This window comes from Harpia harpyja, chromosome 11, assembly GCF_026419915.1.
Source record: "Harpia harpyja isolate bHarHar1 chromosome 11, bHarHar1 primary haplotype, whole genome shotgun sequence".
In the NCBI taxonomy this organism is placed as follows: domain Eukaryota; kingdom Metazoa; phylum Chordata; class Aves; order Accipitriformes; family Accipitridae; genus Harpia; species Harpia harpyja.
Window position 1 is genome coordinate 10,684,593 of NC_068950.1, and position 18,551 is coordinate 10,703,143.

General features: G+C 44.4%; 1 protein-coding gene across 4 annotated transcripts in view; it reads right to left on the minus strand.

Moving 5' to 3' along the window:
- Positions 1-18,117, minus strand: part of RASAL2 (RAS protein activator like 2) — a 196,027-nt gene extending 177,910 nt beyond the window's left edge. For 2 of the 4 annotated variants that reach the window (XM_052800962.1, XM_052800960.1), the window contains exon 1: positions 17,902-18,117. In XM_052800962.1, coding sequence (XP_052656922.1) covers positions 17,902-18,067 — 166 coding nt within the window. In that variant the 5' untranslated portion in view covers positions 18,068-18,117. The remainder of the gene's footprint in view (positions 1-17,901) is intronic. The other 2 variants (XM_052800963.1, XM_052800961.1) reach the window with 1 other exon arrangement.
- Between the last annotated feature and the right edge of the window lie 434 nt (positions 18,118-18,551).

The window sequence follows — 18,551 nt, forward strand, 5'->3', positions numbered from 1 at the left end:
ATCTAACATGAATTGCTCCCTTTTTAGCCCTTCCTTCTCAAAAAAGATTAGAATGGTGTTAATACGCTGTTTGGGCTGTACTTCTAAAACAGATAAAATTGCACTTAAGAGCCCATGCAGGTGTACTTCAGACAGACTAATTTGGAAAAATAACTAGCTACAGTTAAAATATATAAGAAATTAGAAAATGCAGAATAGGAAATGGTTTTTCCTACTACCCTCAGAAGTAACACCACTTGGACACAGTGCTTCTCCAGTGGCAACTCCTCAGTGCTCTGCAGCAAGCTTACAACACTCTTGATCCAAAGACCAGAAAAATGCGAACAGCAGCTCACATTTAACCAGCAGATCTGAAAAGATGAGAAGCCTCAAAGTGAAGCCCAGAGGCAGTGTTTCAAACTGAATCCTCCCAAGCAAGAGAGCCTGTTGGGGAGGCCTCTCCAGGCACCAGTAAGCACCACCACCTCCAGACCTTTCATACAGACTTCAGAGTAGCAAGGTGGATCCTGGAGTTAAGTTTGGCCTGCAAGGCTTGCTCTGCTCCATCTCCAGGACACTGCAGGTATGGCTTCCCTGGGTCTGGCAGGTACCTTGATTTCTGTAAAGCTCATAGAATTAGGAGAAGCAGCAAGAAATTGTTTCTCATCTTGCCATACAAAACATGAGCTACTTCACAAAAAATAAAAGGCAACTCCCTACTCATGAGCCTGTTCTTCATTGGAAAACTTGAAAAGCATAAGGTTTTGCATTTATTTTCTCTCTCTCTGCAAGGAATGCCAAAGAGCTTGCAGGTCTGAGATGGAGGACTAGCATCGGTTTTGCTCTGTCCTGAGATAACATTTGTAGCATCCCTCTAAATTTCTACATCAAATCCTCAAGCTAGAAACACAGCATAAGGACATTTTTACATCATTTTGACTGCAAGGTAGTTCATACTTATTCCTGAACTGTTTGAAAGCACATACTTCCTCCTGCATATTACGCTTAACATACAAGAAGTAGGGAAAAAAAGACATTTCTGGACGCTGACAAAGCCTGAACAAATTGCCCTGCAGCAGCATGCAATTCACTGTATCCCCATTTATCCAGGGGGCTGAGTCAGAGCTGTCTTTCCCCAGGGTAAGCAGACAGGGTGGAAATGATGACAATCTATTTTAGAGGCTACAAGATGAACTAAGACATTTGGTATTAGTGTAACGCTGACACAATTCTAATTCTAATAAAGTCATTTATTGGAGCTGCTAAGTGCAGCTGTTCTTCCCCTGTCTTGCCACCCACACTGTACTGCAAGCAGCAAGACAAAACTGAGGGGTGAGGCAAAGAAACCAAGTGGGAAAATGAAATAAATCATTTGGAAAACAGCTGGATGGCAAAAATGGTCAGCCCTTAGGCTGGAGAGCTACTCTAAATCCTGCTGTTTTACATTACCATTAACTGGAATCTAATTGCCATCTGGGTAAGCAAGCTACATTTTAAAAGACACATGTAAATTAATCTGCAGTTATTTCCAAAGATAAGCTGTCACTGGAATAATACTCTTGCCAGAGAATCTGGAGCAGAGTTGCTCAAAGTCTTTAGAGGCAAAAAGTTTTTTTCCCTGGAAGTGCTGTGAGTTCTTAAAAGTTTATTGAGGATTTCTTCCTGGCATGAACAATTTATGTGCCTTGATACTCTTAGTATCAGAGAGACACAATTATGAACAGAACAGGAGATAAATTTTCATTTTCAAAGTTGCTTCTAATTCAGGCTGCATTTGTACTATTGGGGTGGGGAGAGAAGAATCATACTATCCACTCTCCCCCCCTCTGTTGTCAAAGGAAAATTGAGCAAAGTATAGAGCCAGCCAGTATCATTTTCAATCTTAAGTCAACAGCATTCAGATTGCAATATGGGTTTCAACTATATAAAAGGGGGAAAAATGCACAGGATTAATACCCACAATGGCTCATCAGAATATTAAGGAGATTGCAGATTGTCAGAGCTCTGGAATCAGATGCTGATAATTCATCAGAGCTCCTGCTCAGCTTCCAGGCAACAAAATGCATCTGCACGTGTTGGGGAAGAGATTTGCATTCATTGTTTCCTATCTGCTGATGAAGGGTAAGATTAAAAAAAAACCCCAACAAAAAAAAGTATAAAACTCAGTAGCTTTCCCTCATGGATGCCAGTGTTTCACCTGCCTTACTGGATATTTCAACCAGAGAAAAGGAACATCCTAAAAAAACTGCAAACCACTAAAAGCTTTAGCATGCCATGCCTCTGGACTAGCATGGCCCCTGTACTGAGCTTGCTTCCAACAAAAACAGCACCACCCCCCTTTCACCCAATATCCTGCTGGCAAGAAATGTGGAGAAATAGCTGGTCTATCCAGCAATCTTCTGGGCAACACAGCTTGCCACCACAGTGCAGCTGGCATTCACAACATTTGCTGAATTCTTCATTTTCTCACCAATGACATGCAGTTCATTTAACCTCAGAGCCCTGGTAATGCTCGGTCTAATACCCTAGGCTTGTCTTTTGAGGGAAGCGACTCAAATGCAACTACTTTCTGCTATGTTTTTAGCCCCTCGGACTCTTCCAGCACTCCATTTACAAGCATACCTCCACCTCACAGTTATACCAGTGCACATGCCCATGTCCAGTTAAACGTGATACAAGGCAACAAGGAAGGGAGTGAGGATGACTACTTACAATGGTGGGCTACAAGAAGAACTTTCTCCTCAAATGCCTTGCTACCTGCACCACTGGTGAACACCTCTTGCTAGTTTAAGGTCTTCGTTCATCTTCTGCTAAAGGTTTTCCTAAGAGGGTTAGGGGCACTGCACACCCAACACCAGTGGAGTGAAGAGAAGTTTATCTCCAGATACTAATGGGAGCTGGACATCATCTTTACTGAAATTCCTTTGACATTTAAACACACGCACAAAAACTATTTCCCTCGTGGTTTTCTTTGCTGTTCCAAGCAAAAACTTCACAGTTGCAATAGCATGCTCATTTTATAACAGCAGCACACATAAAGATCTGGCTACTCTTTGCTGTAAACCAAAAAGCCATCAAGGTTCCAGGAAAGGACTGCTGTGGATTTTTTATTTAGGGTAACCAGTGTTTATACCAACATGACACCTGAGTGAAACGGAGTGGGAGGAAAGCAGCAAGTCTTATGAGATGACAATTACAAATGCTAAGCTACGTCCACTTTGTGAAATTACAGAAGTGAATTATTTTTTCCAATGATATGTAATACCTTGAGGTATTAATCCCTCCATAAGACTTAGCTAAATGCTATGTATCTGCTGAAAACTGCACATCTGCATCACATTAACTGGTTTTTAAGTGTCCCCACAAATAAGTAAGCACATACTTCATGCCCCAGATAAAAAGCAAAAGCACCACTAATTGAAGAGAGATACAGCTAAGCCTTGAACTGAATCACCACCAGTGGAAATTACAGAAAAAAACCACAAGGAACAATGCAAAGGAAGAATACCCCAGAATGAGTAAAAGGAGTAAGAACTGGGATGTTCCTTCCTCTAGCTGTGCAAGTACTTAAGTAATAAGCATATGACATATTGCTTGCCCCTTGCAAGGACAAGAGGCAAATGTAATGCCCTTAGAGTCACAGGGCTAACCAATTCAGTCATGAGTAATGAGAACTCCAAGGAAATACAGGCATTTCCTTCCCTAATTCTCCAAACACCCACCTCCAGGGTCTCAAAATGTTTAGCAAAAGGCCTTAGTAAGGAAAGTACCTAAGAGTTAGTCGTGTCATCTACCCTGGGTGTAAGTGGAAGGCCACTCAGCCAGGTCCAAGTTTCCATCTACCAGTATTAAAAACTGACTGGTGAGCTTCCAACATTTCTCATGGAAGGCACTTCCTTTTGGAAGAGAATGAAAAAAGCAACCTTAAAGTGGTGAAAGTAGGTCACCAAGAAGCCACATCAATAAAGTCTGGACACAAAACAGGGAGGGATACTCTGTCAGCTATAGAATCGAGTGGTTATTATAAATGGACATCAAAAGTACAGCTAGAACATTTCGACTGCTAAGCCATTTCATGGATGAAATATAAGTACACAGTAAGTGATACACTACAGTGTTTCCTTTGTAAGCCTCCTGCAAATCTACTATAAGTTTTAAACATAATTGCATGCTTTTTAGACTGAACTCATGATAACCCTTCTAAACTCCATCAACAACAATAGCAATCTTGACAACAAAAGTTTGTTATCCGATATCAACTCCCCAACACACCTCTTTCACCACAGGTTTAATTTAAGATTCATTCCAAAGTTATCTTAGAGCCATCTAGGTACAGATCGATCTGTAAACAGATGTGGTAGTTACGTTCTACAACTGGATGGATGTGTCAGCCAAGAGATCTCATGTCCTGGACAGCAGGCCAGCAGATACCTCTGCTAATCCTGCAGAGCCGGCTATCCAAGGTCGTCAGCCTGAATGCATGGAAAACTAGGGTCCATCAGTCCACTCTCACCTTTTTTCCTAAAATGTTAGTGAAACGTCAAAGCTAATGTAACCTGCAATCATAGCAAGTAGTTTTTCAGCAAGGAAGAAGTAGGTCAATTTAATTCTTCGCACCTGTTTATAGGAACACCTACCTACTCATATGGGAAACCAACTTAACTCTAATAAGAGTACTTGCTGTGTCCTGGGCTGATCTGGTTTCAAACCCATTCCGAGAAGAGAGACGGACTATTGCAAGGAAAAGAGTTACTGTCTCTTGATAGTAACAGCTATTGCACTTCAAATTCTTCATATAGATAGGGCTTATAATATATTTTTTAAAAAAATGTTTAAGTCAGAATATAGGACTAAGGAGTTAACCTCCTTCTAGTTGCTTATGGATAATTCACAGTTGCTTACTGGCTCATATGTGTAAAAATTATATATAACTGGCTGCCTCCTCCTTTCGAGCACCAGGTTAAAGGTGCCAAGAGAGTTATTAAACCCAAATTACCCAAATGTACAATTTGAGATAACTGGCCTAACACCCTGATGAAGTCAGGATCCAGATAACCTTGAGACACAAGACTTCAGGTGAATGCTGCTCTTACACTAAACATATAATTTATCCTTGATAGCCATACTGCATTTTCAGACAGTTTTCTATTTTCACCCTTTTCTAACACAGAAAAAGCAATGTGTTCTGACAAAGAAACATCAGAAAGCAAGTTGTGCCAGTATAGGGAAGATTAATGACTTTTCATACCACTTAGCTGTTTAAGTATTATTATTGCATTCCTCTCAAATTTTTTTTCCACCAAAGTTTCAGACATATTTTCATTTTCACAGCATGCAAACTCCCCCTTTCCAGCACTGGGCTGGAATCAAAAATATTAGTTTCCTTCTTATCATCCTTCCTTTCTCCTACACATTCATCATTTCAGCAAATAGAGGCTGTTTACTTCACATTCCTGACTTCCCTATTAGTAAGTCAAAAAAAAAAAAAATTAGAGAGAAAAATGCTTAACTTCCATCTATAAAGCTTGTCTAGGCTAACAAAAAAAAGAGGCTTTCTTCCTTTATTTGATTTAATGGTTATAAATAGAGAAATTAGCAACCACTGGAATCAAAATGAGAAAATGAGGATAGTTGAGTTTGAAATGGCCTCGGTTCACACTGCTCTGCCACTACTTACAGAACTTGACATGAACAACCACGGGGGCTTCTTTAAGCAGAGAAGTCACCAGCCCAGGGCATGTGAAAGAAAACAGACATAAATATTTATGGCAAGACCATAAAACTTTTTTGCTACCTTACTATATGGGATATAAACCTCGTTACCTCTGAGGAGTTTAGGCTATTTGAAAACTTCAGGCCTTAGCTAATGGAAGGAGTTAAGGAAGCACCCCATGAAATCCATTCAATGGGGTAATCAATCACCCCACACCTCACTGACATCCTATGCAAGTGCTGCCAGAGAGCAAGAGAGAAAGAGACCCCATAGGCCTACGCCATCTAGAAGATAAATCTTCTCAAATCAGGTTTTAAAGGATTTTTTTTTTTTTTTTTTTAAACACAATATCCTTTTGCCATAGCTCGCTATTTCTGTTTTGGTGATACCACTCCATTTTTCCCCAATTTCTTATTTTCCAAAAGACCTATCAACTACCCACCACCTTGAACAAAAAGATGGAAAATAAATACAGAAATGTACCTCTAAATACCAAATGCTCAATATCAGTTGATGAGAAAGTCTAACGATTTCCTAGCAACTGTGAGCATATTGTGCTTTTGGTGCGTGATGTACGTGTTCCAGTATACTCAAGCAAGCTAGGAAACCCAGCAAAGGTAGCAGCTTGGCTGCACAGCCTGATATAATGTCATAATGTAAATAAGCATCTTTTCAGGAAGCTTTTTGTCACTTTTTCTTTCATAGTGCCTGCACTGCACTGTACTCCTGCACATCAAGATAAAACACCTAACTAATACAGAAAACTACTATGGATCAATCAACTGTTGGCAAAGCCAACAAAACATAAAAGTGTTAGACAGTGGCACAGGGTCTCAAATGCCATGGAAAGGATGTTAGAGCTTCAGGTGTTTTAATCATTGCTCTATGGTTTTCCAGTCTCAATCTGCAATATATTTTCCTCCCCCAGTCTACAGTGAAGAGTCACCTACTTGGAAATAATGATTTAGTCAAACACCTGGCCCTGTCCACAAATTAAGATAAGTTAACCAGTACCAGCTATCCAAACTCCTTCATACCAGCAGTCCAGCCTGCTATCACTGTAATGAGACAAGTTTATTACATTTTGAAGGTCAACAAAAGTTTAGCTTTGGTTGGGTTTTTTTGTTGTTGTTTGGGGTTTTTTTGGGGGGGGGGGGGCAGCAGATGTAAGCAGACATAACCACCTGAATGGAAGTTTCTCCTCTGAGAGCATCTTGCCCTGCTAACCTACAGATATGACAGCTAATAGGGTATTTGAGAGGATTATTAATAGTCACAAGAGGATCCAAGTAAAGTAGCAGGCTTAAAGGTATCCCAAACATGAAGCAGTACAAGTCAAAGTGTGCAAGCCAAGTACTGTAGAGGTCTCAGGAGATCTGACTTCTGTTGCCAAGTTTCTTGTATGTCCTTGGGCAAGTTGTCTGACCTATTTGTGCCTTGTTTCTTCACCTTCCCAGCTCACAGCAGCACTCTCAAATAAAACCGTTAATGCTTTGGATGCACTCACATAGCAAGGCAATGAATGGTGCAAGCAAGTGAAACTGATCCTTCCTCCTTTTACCACAATGGGCAGCACAGGAATTGCTAATAAAGTGGTCACCATTTGCCATGACAAAATGGTACACAAAACTGAAGTGATCATTTCATTCCTTAACGAGATTCAAGGGCTGGATTCAGTCCTCCCAGCCACTGCTACTTTCCACACGTTTTCCTGGAACCCTCGTACTACCCATTGTGCTGACTAGTGCAGCATCTGTACCCTATCCTGTTGAGACGTTATCAGTGCACTGAAGAGTCATCTAAATGAGGGTGTGAATTACCTCCACTTATCTCAAGTAATGAGAAACTGAAGAAAGCAAGCAGGTTTTTAACTCTATCTGCCATACAAGTACCAACCATGGAAAAGAAATCCCTCCAGAAGTACCAATTCTATCCATATTTCCACTAAACCCTCACTGGCAAAAAGAGATGTGCTTCCCAAGAGGGAAAATGCAATTTTTATATTATGCTGTTATATTCTGTGTAGTCACCTTAAGTTCTTTTGTCAAAGATATCCCCCAAAAATGGATATAACATAAATTTCTAGGCTTTCCAACTTATTCAGCCTAAACATAAACACTGCTATTCTAGAGTTGGGGAACATCATTCCTCTTGCAAGAGAGCTTGAAGCTGTTAAGGGTGCAAGGTGAAGAAAGGGCAGGCAACTTGGGAGGAGTACAGGGATCTTGTTAGATCACACAGAGAGAAAATTAGAAAGGCAAAAGCTCAGCTAGAACTAAATCTGGCTGCTGTCGTAAGAGACAACAAAAAATGTTTTTACAAATATGTTAACAGTAAAAAGAATCCCAAGGAGAATATCTATCCTTTAATGGATACAGAAGGGAACGTAGCCACCAGAGATGAGGAAAAGGCCTAGGTACTTAATGCCTTCTTTGCCTCAGTCTTTAATAGGGAGACCAGTTATCCTCAGGGTACTCCGCCCCCTGAGCTGGAAGGTGAGGATGAAGAGCAGAACATACCCCCCTTAATACAGGAGGAAACAGTTTGTGACCTACTACGCCATCTGGACACTCATAAATCTATGGGACCCGATGGGATCCATCCAAGAGTACTGAGGGAACTGGCAGAGGTCCTTGCCAAGCCACTCTCCATCATCTATCAGTGATCCTGGTCAACAGGGGAGGTCCCAGAAGACTGGAGGCTTGCCAGTGTGACTCCCATTTATAAGAAGGGTCGGAGGGAGGATCTGGGGAACTACAGGCCTGTCAGCCTGACCTCGGTACCGGGGAAGATTATGGAACAGCTCATCTTGAGTGCGCTCACATGGCAAGTCCAGGACAAGCAGGGGATTGGGCCCACTCAGCATGGGTTTACAAAAGGCAGGTCCTGCTTGACCAACCTGATCTCCTTCTATGACCAGGTGACCCGCCTAGTGGATGAGGGAAAGGCTGTCGATGTTATTTTCCTAGACTTCAGCAAGGCCTTTGACACTGTCTCTCATGGCATACTCCTTGAGAAGCTGGCGTCTCGTGGCCTGGATAAGTGCACTCTTCACTGGGTGAAAAACTGGCTGGATGGCCGAGCCCAGAGGGTAGTGGTGAATGGAGTGAAATCCAGCTGGCGGCGGGTCACAAGTGGTGTTCCCCAGGGCTCGGTGTTGGGCCCTGTTCTGTTTAATATCTTTATTGATGATTTGGATGAGGGGATTGAGTGCACCCTCAGCAAGTTTGAAGATGACACCAAGTTGGGAGGCAGGGTCGATCTGCTCCAGGGTAGGGAGGCTCTACAGAGAGATCCGGACAGGCTGGATCGATGGGCTGAGGCCAATCGTATGAAGTTCAACAAGGCCAAGTGCCGGGTCCTGCACTTCGGTCACAGCAACCCCATGCAGCGCTACAGGCTTGGGGAAGAGTGGCTGGAAAGCTGCCCGGCAGAGAAAGACCTGGGGGTGCTGGTTGACAGCCGGCTGAATATGAGCCAGCAGTGTGCCCAGGTGGCCAAGAAGGCCAATCGCATCCTGGCCTGTATCAGGAACAGTGTGGCCAGCAGGAACAGGGAGGTGGTTGTTCCCCTGTACTCAGCGCTGGTGAGGCCGCACCTCGAGTCCTGTGTTCAGTTTTGGGCCCCTCACTACAGGAAAGACATGGAGGGGCTGGAGCGTGTCCAGAGAAGGGCAACCAAGTTGGTGAGGGGCCTTGAGCACAAGTCTTATGAGGAGCGGCTGAGAGAACTGGGGTTGTTTAGCCTGGAGAAAAGGAGGCTGAAGGGAGACCTTATCGCTCTCTACAACTACCTGAAGGGGGGTTGTAGTGAGGTGGGTGCTGGTTTCTTCTGTCAAGTGGCTGGAGATAGGATGAGAGGAAATGGCCTCAAGTTGAGGCAAGGGAGATTTAGGTTAGATACTAGGAAAAATTTTTTTACTGAGAGGGTTGTCAAACATTGGAACAGGCTGCCCAGGGAGGTGGTTGAGTCACCATCCCTGGAGGTATTCAAAAAGCGAGTAGACGGGGTACTCCATAACATGGTTTAGTGGGCATGGTTGATGGTTGGATGATCTTGAAGGTCTTTTCCAACCTAAATGATTCTATGATTCTAAGGTGGCTTGCTGCCATTCAGCAACAGCTCATGACCCCACAGACCCCTGCCACCTACTAAGAGCATTTCCTTCCTTTCCTTCTCACTTCCACACCACTAAATACCTTGTAACTGATAAAACCACAAAGTTAGAGGTGCTACATGCAGGGAATGCTAACCACTTCCCATCTGGCGAGATAATGGTCCCTCCAGTGCTGGCCAACCCAAAAGTGCTCTGCTGGCTACCAGGCCTATGCAAAACCATCGCCAGCAGGAGATGGGGCAGTGCAGCTCCAGACCTGCATTCCTCGAGCATTAAGCTTTGTCTAGAATACTGCTAAATTGCCTTTTGTTCCTTCATGCCAAAAACCCCCTAAAAACAGTCTTGACGCAAAACCTCTCTCCCAAAGACCTGGATAATGGTGGTGGGCATCCAATGCTTGTCACATGGATAAAATCTACGCAAAATGTCACTTCCTAATTAGTTTCTCTCTCCTTGTCAGAAACTTCATGTCAAAATCCAAGTTCTCATCCTCTTTTCTAATACCGTGCCTCCCAGAACCTTGCTTCAATTCCCTACTACCCAGAGTACAGAAAGCTCTCTCAGACTTAATGCTACAGTATCTATGGTCTACCTGAAAGAATTCTCTATGCTTTTTTCATGCCATCCAGACTGGGAACAGGACTGAGATGAAGAGATTCTGTTGAATCTTTTGGACTATTACATGAAAGCCTAATGTTGGTAGGGATTAAGTCTAAGAGATGGGTGATCATTTTTAGTCACAGGTTTCTAAACACTTCTCTTCCTCTCACCACAGTACTGATTTCCATTCCCACACCTCCTTGGAACCAAGGACCGAGTAGACACACTCCCCTCCCACCTCCTGATTCTCTACTGTGTAATCCTCCATCCACTTCCAAAAGCATCTGCCATTTTTCATCGTTGCTATTTCCTTTTTTCTCTGGTCCAGGCTACAAATTCCAAAGGGCAAGCAAAGCAGCCGCTGTCTGTAAAACGCCAAGCACGTCTACAGTGCAGTACTGTGTAAATAAAATGAATTATCTTAACACAGAAGAAAATGGGGCATTTTCAATTAAACCACTAATGTCCAAGAATGCAGACACAGCACTACAGGAAGGGAAAAGGTGCCTGCAAGTTTTAATCAAGCCAGAAACTAACAGAGAAGCATATGCATTCTTATGCAAATCTACACCAGACTCACTGCACATCTGCTGAAATGGGTGTCGTTTTCCCACAGTTTGCAGAATTAATGTGTTTAAGTGCCTGCCAGTGCTTGCAGTATAACAGCTAATTTTTAATGGGGTATTCCCAGCTGTTAAAAAAAAAAAAAAAAAAAAAATCAAAATCCCTTTAGATAACAAGAGATCTAAATCCAGGACTTGGTTTTACATTTTCTTAAGTGCAAAGACCCCCTTCACCTCCAAGAGCTCATTACTCACACTACTCCAACTTGCTTTATAATTAAAAATAATCACAATTCTTGGAGAAGAGCCTTTCTACAGTTTTGTGACCTTTTGAAACCCTATTAAAGAGAATTAACAAATGTTATTCCCTCCTGATCACTTTTATAAAGGCTTTCTAAGATAGGGGAGTGTCAAAACACACAATGGACTTTATGAGAAGTTACAAACCAAAAGACAGTAATTTTTCTTTTCGCTTGGTTACTTTCCTTGCAGATACGAATTGTATTTCCATGATTACTATGTTCCTTTACAGAGGATTTTGAAAGAATTCAGATGAGAGCTTAAATCTGTGACCTTGGGGCTAAGACAGCATACATGCCAGAAAATGCTGAAAACTCAGCTATTTTTTATAAAAATCTATAAATATCAGTTGAAAGGAACCCATGATCTCATAATAAGTCAATGGGTCACAGTTATGCTCCTCTTATCTTCCCTTTTTTTCCCTATTGTTTAAAAATAGGAAACAGCACCACATGAAAATGTTCGGCCAGAGATAAATTGTGTGACTGAAATACAGGAGTCAGGAAATTGATGTTTTAAAATAATGTCATACTCATTTTCCCCAACACACTCTAGTATTGTTGATGCCTCCAAATATTTAAGTGACTTAATAAATTAGTAACCTAGGTAACATTTGCAACACAGTCAGCTGAAAGACCCTAGCTAAAAATGCATAAAAAAAAAAAAAGTAAAAAAATCCATTTATGTATAAATTAGTGTCAATGTTCTTTAAAAAGAGGAAGGGCAAACAGTTTTAACGTCAAAGGGCTAATTCTGCAATAAAGTTTGGGAGTGAGGCAACCAAGAAGAAAACAGGCTATATCCAGCACTCAGCTCCACTCCAAATCACCACTGCAAACACACAGGAAAGTGAACAGAGATTCAACAGCTGCAGTAGCACAGAGGACCCATAATTCACCATCTACCTGCTTGCAAGAATTCCCTGCAGTCAAAAAGAGCTATCAGAGGAGCTGTCATACAGCAGGTATGAGCAGATCACCTGTAAGAGCACTTAAGTCACATTTTTTTATATTCCCCGCTGCTGGCTGGCAAGGGAAAGCAGCGTCTCTGCTGACAGCACACTTGCCCATTTTTAATCTGTAGCAAATGCAGTCACTTGAAACCTTGTTTTTGATAAACTCTACCTTTTACAAAGGGGCACCAACTAGAAATCATTGTTATTTATCATCTCAACAAAACAAAAAAAAGCTTTATGCCTTCACTATTTAACATCTGTACCCAATACACTGCAGCAGTAGCTGAAGGCCACGATAAGGTCAGATATCACTATAGTAGGTACTGTCCAAATACACAGGAAATGACATTTCCTGGCCCAACAAGGTTTATCTTCCAAGCCTGCTTTTGCACCAACTTTCTAGGCGAGTTAAAAATAAGGCTATTGATCAGAAGGGAAAGAAATGCTTATGAACCTTCTCTGCTTTCCAATACAAGACTGCCTGCACAGACACGCCATGCAGCTCTTCAGCTCCCTTTCAGCTTTCCGAGGGTCTCAACCGCACCTTCAGCTTATCTCCTGTTAAGTTCTTCATAACAGCAAATGATCTCCTGCAAGGAATTGCAGCTCCGTACATACTCGTAAATGCAGCAGTATACAAAACATAGTCCAGCTACACTGTCTGCACACATCTCAAGGAGAAGAAAACCCTCTACAGCTATCACAGCCGTCTCTCAACCATCAGATTGCCTTGCCGCTTCAGTTTGTTATGAGGGGTTTTTTTTGGTTAACATTAAATACATCCTTCCTACCTACCCCTTGTTATACAGCCTCCAGATTACTTTTTAATTGACCTTCTGGAGATAAGCGATAAGGTTCAGAAGTGGAGAGGATGCTATCCCCCCGGCTTGTTTCAGGCAGCCTCGGACGTCCTCAGCAGCTCTTGCACCACCGCAATGAAGATGCCGCCACCTGGTGGGATCTCCACCGGCTCGGGTGGAGGGGGGGGGGGGGGGGGGGGGCCACGCTGGACCCCGGGGAGGGGAGGCTCCCCCCCGGGGAGGGTCGTGGCTCACACTCACCGTCCTTGCATGGGCATCTCGGAAGAGGCTGGCCAGCAGCATGAGCAGGGCTGGAAGGAGAGGATTTGCTGACAATGCGAAGATGCTCTTCATGACGAAAGCCTGTTGGTGCTCATGCAAAGTGAGATGGTTTGGAAATGGATAATCTTTGCATTTTTAGGTACAACTGCAAGCAGTGGAAGAAGAGAAGAAGAAGGAAAAAAAAAAAAAAAAGAAAGAAAACAAAAGGTAGGTATCAAGCTACCTACAAAGCTGTAGCAAGGCAGGCTGTAAAGAACCAGAAAACCCTGAGAATAGAGTTGGAGTCATTGACACAAGGGTTGAGCAAGGTAGACAACAGATTGCTGGAATGCATAACTCACAGAAGTTGGGCTTTTGAACTGAATTTCAGTGATTAGGAGATGCTTCTGTTCAGTGCTCAAGCCACAGCTATTTTTTAATCTCCACATGATACTACGTGCATTACCGTGGCTTTAGTCCTGAGCATGAGTCTAATATTTTCTGAGGGCAAATACTTAAAAGCCTGGAACTCAGGTTTGAGGCAGCCCAGAGACGTTTCTGTCTGGTTGCATGGGGTCTAAGGCTTTTTCTGGAGTCAGAGCCAGCAAAGCTCTGTCTGTAGATCAATATCCATGAAAAAGCATGGAGCCGTTCAAGCCTGTGTTTGAGGAGCCTTCTATTTCTGCCAGGAGAAAGGGGAGCAAGGAGGCTTATTCTAGCAGTAAGGAATGTATCCAGACTGCTGGCAGGATTAGAGGACAAGGTGATGAAAATATCCACGTCCGATCTGCACTCAAGTTGGTGCAACTACTATCATCTTTTAGCACCACTGCTAAAAGAGAAAAAGACATTTCCTAGTCCAGATAAGGCCCCAGAGCAACAATGTCTATTCTCAGGATGAACATTCAAGAACAGAATCTTCCCCATGGTATTTTCTATGTATTTCAGCAACTCCTATGTTGGAATTGTAGCACGTGAGCATTTGCAGCGACCTTAGAGCAGGCACATTGGAAATGAATTTGACAACCGCTGTTACAGAAGTTTACAACCTATTTAGACACAGACTGTAAGTCAGGCAACATCTGACTCTGCCCCCATCACATGCAACATTTAACACCAACGCTGCGGTGCTGGCTTTATAATTCATGGCTACAAAATCCATGGATGTTCAGTCAGCCACACCAGGCAATATAATTGCTGTTTTCACAGTTAGCACTGAGAACACCGTAAATTCAGTTATTCCCCTGCCTCCTCCTCCCAAAGTCTGTTTCAAAGAGCAGAGAAAAAGACCTCGAAACACTGGTGGATGCTTTTAGAAGTCAGTTACCCCTTGTACAGAGAAAAAAACCCATAGCATTAACCCAGGCAAGACACCTCTTCCCTCCTACCCATTACACACATGCCACGAGTCTGAAAGGAAGCCATCCTCCAGAACACATGTTGATACATATTTTACAGAAGCACTAGTTGTGTGTCAAAACTAGTTCTTGGAAACATCATCTAACAACACTCACATGACTTATGTTTCACGAGCAATTAAACCTATCACTCCAACAAGCAAATTTGCTGTTCCTGTTCACTATTCAAACATCAGGTTAGAGGAAATTGCTTATGTTACAAACTCTGTCCTTCAATAAATTCTATTTCCATGGTTTGATAATGTCATTGCTAATTCATTAAACCAGAAGCTGCCAAACCTCCAGAACACAGAATGAAAAAAATACACTTGAACTACTGCAGCTAACAGAGGAAATGCAAAAATAGCCAGACTATGATTTAGATCTCATAGTGAAGTCAGACAAGACCTCAGTGTCGCACTGAAATCACATCCCAGACATTGTAAAGTCCTACTGCATTCACATCACTGTCATACTGCTGGCAAGCCGCAGAGACCAGTAATGATGGTACTTTACTACTAAATTCTTTTCTCCGTGCTTACAGATGAAGTTTTACAGGCTGTGCAACCAGACCAGCTCCCCTCATGCAAGTAATTACCTCCTTGGATAGAGACAAAGTGGATGGCACACCACTGCAGAACAGAGATGCAGAGAAATAAAAAGTCGCCTTTAAGTGGCCGCTGAACTCCCTTCCTTTAAAATAAGTGTTTCCACTACTTGAGCCACTTTTCAGACAGTAAGCTTTCATTTGGAACAACACCCCAACACAGTGGTCGTGGAAAAGAAATGCTATGACATCAAAAGCTGCATTTCTTGCCATGCTAGAAAATGCTTCTCTACTTTTCAAATGCTAGATATTCCCTCCCTCCCCCAGCCATTCATGGTGAAATAATTAGTGTTAGTGTTCTCATTGTTTATCAGACAATACAGACAATAAGGCTAAGCCTTCTGCTCCTGTTTTCTTTCGCTGTGCTGCTGTGGTTCCTCAAACAACTGTGCAAGGCTTTACTTTGAATCCTATAAATAACACTTGTCACTCATAGGTTTGTAACCCATATTTAGCTGGGCACAAACATGGCACAGTTTCAGCTTGATTCATTGTCCACAAACTTCTCCAGATGTGTTCATGCAAGAAAAAGAGGCTAATAAGGAGGAGGAAATAAATAAATAGTAGCTAATCCAATTGCAATTTCATAGGGAAGGAGAGAAGACACTACCACATCAGATCCTTTATGAGGAAGAGAGATAATGAGTTGTTTTTAAACACAGACTAGGAATAATTAGTTATTGTCCTTGGGCTACAAGATGTATTTTTACATGCTTGAATTCTATGCTGATTTTTATAGCCTGTGAGCTAGCTGCTCTGTCACAGGGAATTTTTTCCCATTTATCTACATGTTAGTGTCAGACTACAAACACATCACAACATATGACTTTATCAACAAGCAATGTTTTTCACTGTGGCTAATTTTGAAACCGCATTCCTGCTTCCACTCATACGAGATATAACCTTGGGTAACAATCAGATAGGCTGGTGCCAGACATCCTCTTCTTAAATACATTCTCATTTTACCTTTGGAAAGTATTCTAAACAAACAAACAATCTGGAGGCAATCTGCTTTCTTCGGAGCTCCCCTTGACAATAGCAGAAAGATATATTTTTTTTTTAGAAGGCTGCATTTTATAGTCTCAACATTAGGATGAGAGTAACAAAAGAAAGCCACACGAGAAGCAGCAAGCTAGACATAGTGGAAACTACTAAAAATCCCAAACTTCTATTACAATTAATTGTGCTAAGTATAACTTTGCTCATTGATGCACCAGACAGAAAGCAGACAGACAACCTCATCCCACTGCACCAGCTTTTCAAGCTTCCAAAATAAACACAAAGGTCTTTGAACAGACTGTGCTCTCCAGCAAACCTGCAGCCCAATCTTCCTCATTTGATATGTGCAAAGGCTAACGCTGGTGGTACTCACAATAATTAACTGCCATCGGCCAAGTAATCCAGCAGAGTTCTTGTAGATGACTTATTTATGTCATCTTTGTGTTTCAGCAATAATGCAACCACTAACAGGTCAATGATACAGGTAACAGAGAGCATTTGCTTCTAGTTTTACAGGGCAGGGAAAACCTGGAGAATCTCTTTGGGATTCAGAACAGGGGAGGAAGACAACAGGGACAACCAGCAGCGTGACAGGATCTGATGTAAAAAAGTACCAATAAAAGGAAGTGTTTTTACAGGTTCTCCATAATATTAGGCAATGGTAACGTAGTAACTGCAGGTGCAAGCGCCACAACTCCTGCCTTTTTTCAAGGATGGACCATCAAATTTGTTACAAACAAGATACTGTCTGCAGCGATCTTCACTCTGAAAGACTGGAGTAATTATCGCTAGATTACCAAGACAAACGAGAGGGAAAGATATGGAAGAGATAAAACAGAATTTCCACAATTTAGTGCTGATCGAGAGATTAAGCCTGACTGCATTTCGGTTGGTAGCCTAAACAAACGAGAGGCCCGGCCACATAAATCAAGTTAATTTTAAAAGGTTACATACCAGGGAGAGTTAGAGAAAGAAGGGGAAAACACACCGGGTCCTGTACGCGGGCCAGACTGCTAAAGATTTTAACATCCTTTTTGTAAATAATAAAGGTGCCAATTTAAGACACACCAGTAAGTCTGGGGCGACGGGACCCACCGTATCAGTACTCCCAGGCCTGCAGTACCTCATTAATACTAATCAGAGCCGGCGCTGGCAGGCGGCGAGAGCTCAGCCCTGCGTGCACTCGCATCCTGTACTTGACTCCCGGCGACACAAAAGGTTTGGATGCCGATCCCCGCCCGGTAACACCGCCACGTCCCCCTCCCCCCCGCCGCTGCCGGCTCCGGCACCGCTTAACGCGGGGCATCCTGCATCCCAGCCGGGGGGTACCGGCGGGAAAGGGGCTGCCGAGGGGCGGGCTGCGGCTGAACGAGGGGGCTCCTGCCGCCGGGAAAGTGGGCGGGGGAGGGAGGGGGGGCACACACCCTTTGGGAGACTCGGGGAACCGGGAGCTTCGGCAGCGAGGAAAAAAAAAAAAAGAAAAGGAGAACGAAAAAAGTTAGGGTCGGGAAGTTTTCCGCCGCTCCCCGCTTCCAACCTGCCGCCGCAAGCCGGCAACGGGCCCCGGCCCCGACCCGGAGCCCGGGCCCGCCCCCCCGGCGCCCCCTTACCGTAGACGCGGACCCAGCCCTGCTGCTGGCAGACCGACTCCAGCAGGACGCGGTCCAGCACGCCGCCCGCCGCCGCCTCCAGCTCCTCCGAGCCCAGCTCCGGCTCCGCGAACGCCTCCGCCGCCCAGGCCGCCGGCTCGCCCGTCGCTACGGGGGTGGCCTCCATGCTGAGGCGGGGAGGCGGCGGGGGGGAACGGGACGGGACGGACGAGGCACCGCCGCCCGCCCGCCCGCCCGCGCTGCGCCCTGGCCGCGCCACGCCTCGCTTCGCTTCGCCTCAGTGCGCGCCGCGGCGCGGCTCCATCCCTCCCTCCCTCCCTTCCCCGCCCCTCGGCCCCGCCGCCCCCCGCCCCCCTGCGTCAGCGCGGGAGGAGGCGGCGGCCGCTGCCGGCCCGCTCCAGCGCCCGGCGGCGGCGGTCCCGCCGCGCCCTCAGCGCCGGCGGCATCCCGGGCGAACAGGCGCGAGCAGTGGCGGGCCGAGCGCCCGCGCGCACGGGGCAGGCGGTGGACGGCGGGGCTCGGCCAGGCCAGAGTAATCGGCCGCCGAGGCAATGAGCCAGGACCCCCCCCCTCCCCCCCGCCCCTGCCCTGAGGGAGAGGGGGGCGGTGGCGGGAGATGGCGGGCGGCGCTGGGCCGGCCGTAGCCCTTC